Here is a 6713-nt window from a genome sequence, read left to right on the forward strand (position 1 = left end):
TTACTATCCAGACCCTCCATCATCTGCATGCACCATTTTCCCTTAGATACTTTTCATTACTTGTTAATATGAATTTGATTAAGAATTGTATTTTTAATTTGCCCTGCTTAACATTAGCTCGTAGCTGGATGCAGCTGTCATCTGTAATCTAAAATCTGAACACTTGCACTTAGTATTTAAGCTTTAATATTTTCTATATATTGTATATATAGAAAAATATTGACTTTTTGTCTACTTTTTTAACTAATATGTATACACAAAACACACTGACATACAAAATAGTACTTGCAATGTTGAATAGAGCCTATTTTGGAACTTTTGTTTACTACCATATCAGAACGTATACAGTGATAAAGATGTAGTGGGTTTTACAATTTCTGGATGTGTGATGTGACACGTGCAAACTCAGACCAGTAGTGTCTGAGTAGTGTGTGTGCTGTCTCTCACACACACATGAAAAAGCATCTAACTGCAGAGCATTAAAGCTTCTTTCTTTCTTTCTTTGGCATCCAATTTGAGACTGCTTTCCAGCAGCAGACCTCTTCTACAAGACCTGTGCTGAAGAGATGTTGTGGAAGAGTTAATGCTGCTCATAGAAACTAAATGAATAATACTTTATTTGCCCCATCTCAAAATACCACTGATTGTGCTTGCTTCAAACAATACTTTTAACTGCATTTCCAATACAACTACGAACTACAGTCAACCAGCTATCATGTTTTTAAGATAAACAGATGCTTAACTAAATTCCTTAAACTTGTAAATTATTTTAGTGCTATTTCTTAAATTTGTAAATTCTGTAACTTATTGTATTATTTACTTAGTTTAGTCTGTTAATGTTACTGTCTTGGAGCAACTGTAACACACATAATTTCCTTCGGGAATAAAGTATTCTCATTCTGATTCTAATTAACCCATCCAAGTCATGTCTTGAAAAGCTGGTGACCAGGTCAAGCTAATAAAATGCATGTAAGGCACAGTATACAGCAGCAGGGACCAATAGCTGAGGAGCTCTAAAGGTCAAAGTGAGCTGCAGATTTCGATTAGAGTACATATCGTAATCAACACCGCCGCCGCGTGACCTATTAGAGTATTGCACTGCATGGTCTGCGAAGCGTAGGAACCATTGAACGCAGCTGTGTTTCCTCTCGGAGTGTAATACGTGATGGTTAAATCCGCGAAGTAAAAACAACTTGTGATTCTTTTCGTGGATCTCTTGTGGAATCGGATATTTGTTACTTAAAGCACAGCTTGTTAGCGCCGTATAGCGCCATTTCTATTTTTGATGTAGCGTATGCTTACCGAATCTGGTAAAGACTGAGACCTCTGTCATTCAACTTTCTCCGGAGTGTAAGTAAATGTTGACTTTTGACTTCGGTTGTGAAGCTCACATTTTTACTGGCTTTAAAGACCTGAATGCTGGGAATGGGAACTAATGTGGTTTAAAGTACTTTAGTAACGTGGGTGTAACGTGGTAACGCGCGCGCGCGCACATTCACGTTCGGGTTACTGTTGTTAATGAACTAACATGGCTACATTAGCCCGATTTTCCTCTGGATTCACTATACGGTGTGTTCTTTGTTGTTCTTAGGAAATCAAAGATTATGAGTAGGGAGTCCAGAATGAGAGCAACAATAAACCAAAAGTTGACCGAGATGGGAGAAAGAGAGAGGTGAGTCGGTTATAGCCCTTTCTTAATAATGATATATTCGTATTTGTTCACTGTAACTAGCTGAATCCATGCATGTGTGACTGTAAAGCTTCTATAAAGCACAAGCTCTGTCACGTTTCAGTACGTCAGTAGTGCTCAGTGCATCAGTTGAGTTAAAGACATTACCAGCTATTGTAAAGCAAACATGTGGCTGCTACATGTTCACTAGGCACACATTTCATATAACAGTAAATACTCAACTCCGGTTGATGCTTCAAACTAGAAAGTATCTGCACTTATCACATCTTCATTTCAGTGGCACGCATCACTCTGAATAACATGTTTGTAAAGCTGACGGTGTTTATATGAAACAGTGGGATTTCCAGCTGTTATTCATAACTTCATAACATTAGGAGATAAGGGCGCAGTGTGATATGTGCTTGTATCTTATGGACAGATTGAAAGAGATACTGAGGGCTAGGCTCACTGAGTGCGGATGGAAGGACCAGATGAAGGCTCACTGCAAAGGTAAAGAGAACAGTGGTGTTGTTATCATAAATGTCACATCAATATGGTCAGGTTATAGGATTAAAAAAACAAAAACTGAACTTCAGGCGGTGTGATGTGGTTTTAAAGAGGCTGATATATTAACAAATGTAGATTACTGTATGAAAGTTGGAGCATATTTAAATATAGTTTTTCTGTAAATCTGACTGGTTAAACTATATTAATATGTAACCAGTGCCATCTCTACTATATTGACATTAAAGTGACCTTTAATGTCTGTTTTGAAGTTATTAAAGAAACCCTAAAATAACAGCGCCCAACAGCATGTGGTAATAAAGTTGCTAAATGTCAGCATTAGAATAAACATTTTATACCTGAGGTGGAAGCACCTGGGGTCGCTGCACAACCCAGCCAAAGCCCAGGCTTCACTGTGCCCAGCCTTAATGATGCACAGTAGTGCATGCCCTGTCTGAACAATTTATCCTTCTTAATTTGAAGCAGTTATGGATTATCGTATCAAAAGAAAAGACACATTAACTGAAATGAGATCATTGGATGTTGTCAATCTGCATGAAAACATCCTTCGTTCATAAAACAATGTGAGGAAAAGTCGAAAGACTTGATGAGATGAGCATAGAAATGTGTTCCCCTAGGCGAGACTAGCACCCTTGTCCTGTTGAAGCCAGTTGAAGACATGAAGACAGTGCACTCTTGGCATGCACATGGTTAGCTGCTGAAGCTAAAGTTTGACTGTAGAAACTCCTTTCATTAACTAGATGTTGGAACGAAGCTTGCGGTTGTGTTTTGTTGTAGACTGATGTGAGACTGACTCATCTTTTGCTTTTGTTCAATATGCAGAAGTCATCAAAGAAAAGGGCTTGGAGCACGTGACTGTGGACGACCTGGTTGTAGAAATCACTCCCAAAGGCAGAGGTACCTCACTTTCTCTATTCAAATGAAACCGTGTGTACTATAAGTATCAGTTCCTGTCTAGGCTCTCCTTTTTTCCCGTATTGTTTATATATGAAAACATAATAGTTTAGATGATCTAAATTGGCAAGGTTGTGTTTGTGTGAGTTTAGACACAGAGATTGTTCACAGCAACGGATATAATTTTTTTTGTCTTGCAGCCTTGGTGCCAGACAGCGTGAAGAAAGACCTTCTACACAGAATAAGAGGCTTCTTGGCTCAGCATGCCACATAATTTGGATTAATGTTTCATTACACCACTTGTCTATACTACCCTAATACAGATTTATATTTCTCATGAGTTTAATGCATTTCAGAGACAAATACCAGTCAGCCACAACATTAAAGCTACCTCCTTAATATTCTGCTTTGACAGCAGCCCACAGACACAGAACCTGCCTGTCTTGTCTGGCCCCAGGATGTTGGCAGTGCATACTTTTAAATCCTGTGCGTTGCGGGATTTGGCCTCGGGATTGTCCCAGCTCATTCCGAGGATGCTCTGTCAGATTGGCCGTTCTGTGCCTTGGTCAATGCCGTGGGCTTTCTGTCATTTTGTCAATCAGTGTTTGCAGTGTGGCAGAGTGGGGAGTAATGCTTGGTTTTCCACAATGTTTGGATGGCAACAAATGCATGCTGGGATTAAAGGGTTCCCATTAGAACATGGTAATGTCATGTAATGAAGTAATCAATGTTATATACGTCTCCTGTGAGTGGTTCTAATGTTGTGGCTGATCACACAAAGTACTGACAGATCTAGTTGTTTCTACCAATCCTATGCCTCCCGCTATTACAGTTATGTAAATACACCTACCTTGCTTATGTAGTCATCCTTTGTACATGAGATGTGCTGTTTAAATAAAGGTTTTTCTTCTTTGAACTGGAGAAAGTCATTTTTAGAACAAATTCCTTCAGATTGAAGCAGTTACTGTCCAGACTTGTTTTATGGGCACAAGGTGGAAACAGTTGCTGATATCATGATTGTATTTTATATCATGATGATGTAAACCATGAAGAAAATCATATCCACTCACTTTGATAACTTTGATTTAAAAATTTTTTTAAATCGAATTCTTGCATATTATCATTCCAACATCCAATTTTCATCTATGCCAGTGGTAAATGTATAACGCAATTTATCCTACTACTTTTATGTTATTATTTTAATACACAAAACGTCTGATATTTCTATTTCAGGCTTCTTGTGCAGTGGGATAAGTAAGAAGGCTTATGTACAGGCCCATCTGAAAGTTTGCCAGTGAATATGTAAACGACTCCAAAATTGAGCTCTTTGGGATCAACTCAACTGGCCGTGTTTAGAGAAAGAGAAATGCTGATTATGATCCAAAGAACACCACAGCCAAGCGCGGAGGTGGAAGCATTATGTTTTTCTGTACAGGACAGCTTTACTGACTTGAGGGGCTCACGAACAGGGCCATATACCATAAAATGCTGGACGAGAACCTTCTCTCAGCCAGAGCACTGAAGATGGGTTATTGCTGGGTCTTCTAGCAAAACATACCACCAAAATAACAAAGCAGTGGCTAAAGAAGAAGAACATTAGAGTCACAAAATTCAATAGCAAGTCTCCAGACCAATAGAAAATCTGAGGAGGGAGTTGAAGCTTTGAGTGGCCGAGCAGCAGACAAGAAACCTGAAGGATTCAGAGAGTTTCTGTAAAGAGGAGTGGAACAAAATCCCTCCTTAGACATGAAAACCTGGTGACCAACTACAAGAAACATCTTACCGCTGTGCTTACCATCATGAGTTTCTCCTTCAAGTATTAAATCATGTTTTGCTGGGCGATCAAATACTTATTTCACTCAGTGAGATGCAAATCAATTTCAAACTTTTATCTAATGTGTTATTTTCTATATTTTTGATTGATATTCTGTCCATCTCCATTAAAATTAAACTACCATAGAAATTAGAGAGTTTCTTTCTTTGTTCATGAGCAAACTTAACAAATTAAACAGGGGATCAAATAATGCTTTTCCCCACTGTACATTATAAATTAAACGTGACTGATGCAATGTCTTTATGTACCAAATCATTTCCTGACTTAAAGCCCATTGTTAACTTCAAATACACCTGCTATGCAGAGTCAAAGCCTGTCAGCCAGGTCTTGGTAAGGCTGCAGATTGTTCCTCTCATGCCCATTTTTAAGGTAGAAACAGGACATTTATCCAGATTTCTGTGTGAATGAACTAGATTTTGACTACATTTACATACGTTTATGGCCGAAACTAAGGTTTAAGTTTGGGTGGTACAACTGGTGACTGCTAGCCTAGCCTAGCACTCTTGTCTTCTACATGTAGGCACTTTATGAAGGAAATAAAATCAGTTTTTCAACCTATAAGATCACTGGACCTTCCAAAAAATTTGAGTTATGCTGCAAAAATAGTTTTGTGCTGTGAATTTCAGAAATCTTTTAACTTATATGGATGACATTTGATGTCGAGATGCTACCCATATCCCCAAAGAAGGTCAGGAGTTCTGTTTAATTGTTCAATTGTTTTTATAGTTTTTTCCCTCTGATTTTTGATTGCATTTTATAAGAGTGAAAGAATGACTTTTTTGCCTTTGGTATTCTGTCTGTATTTACTCTGTAGACAGTTATGCGAGAACAAAATGATATGCATTCCTAGGACATGTGCTTTCCATTGTATTCCAGTGTAAATGAGGGCCCAATTGTATGTGCAGTGTGTAATCCTTGGTATCAACACAGCAGGCAGCTTCACACCTGGCCCTTCAAAGATGGAACCAGAACAAAAATGTGACAAATGAGAGAACAGCTTGAAAATAGTTGACGGGGGAAAGAAAAAAGTTATTTCCCACAGCCGCACGAATCACACCCAGCTGGTGCTGTGAATTAACATTGTCCTTTGATTAAATGGACTTGGATGCGAAGAAGAGCCATGATCCTGTAATGACAAGCCTGGTGCTGCTTTACTTCCCAGAATAACAAACTGTTCCCAGCAGAGGGGAAAGATCCTGGAAGGATGAACAGGGGTGACCTTCTTCATGGAGGGGACATGTTTCCTTTACTAAAAACCTGGTTGTCAGGTCATTTCAAGGTCCTCGGAGGGTACCGGACAAAATGAACAAGTGTGCTCAAGTGTTTCAATGAGAGCTGGGGGGTGGGGGTATCCATAAAACATAAATTACCACAGTCTAAAAGAGAGCTCATTTCTGTTTTAGTTTAGATGTTGTCTTTGTTTTGTGGTTTTCCATCCACCGTATACTAAACCTTATCACGAGGGTTATTAAAATGCTTCTCTAGTTACACATGCACGACACCTAATTGGTTATGGATGCACTGTTGCACTGACATAGGCCATGAACTCCAAATGACCCGCCCCTAGTAGCACATTAGCGGGTGGAGAGTGACTCTGCGCTCGTCGCCCACGCAAGACAGAGAGTGTGTTTTCTTAGCCAAAGGACCTGCTGTGACATCAGCTCAGGTGACAACATGCTGATATACAGTGGTGCTGCAGAGGCCAAATGTAACGCACCCCTTCAACCCAGCACACACGCTCCGTTTTAATGGCCGGCATTAATCCCAATGTTATCAGCAGATCTCTCCGGG

General features: G+C 39.3%; 1 protein-coding gene across 1 annotated transcript; it reads left to right on the plus strand.

Moving 5' to 3' along the window:
- The first annotated feature begins 1117 nt into the window (after positions 1-1117).
- Positions 1118-4004, plus strand: eny2 (ENY2 transcription and export complex 2 subunit). Its single transcript, XM_004541662.4, has 5 exons — positions 1118-1350; positions 1592-1672; positions 2109-2179; positions 3017-3091; positions 3289-4004. Exons 2-5 carry the CDS (start codon positions 1605-1607, stop codon positions 3360-3362), a joined length of 288 nt encoding a protein of 95 aa, XP_004541719.1. The 5' UTR covers positions 1118-1350; positions 1592-1604; the 3' UTR covers positions 3363-4004.
- The last annotated feature ends 2709 nt before the right edge of the window (positions 4005-6713 follow it).

This window comes from Maylandia zebra, linkage group LG11 (genome assembly GCF_041146795.1).
Source record: "Maylandia zebra isolate NMK-2024a linkage group LG11, Mzebra_GT3a, whole genome shotgun sequence".
Lineage (NCBI taxonomy): Eukaryota > Metazoa > Chordata > Actinopteri > Cichliformes > Cichlidae > Maylandia > Maylandia zebra.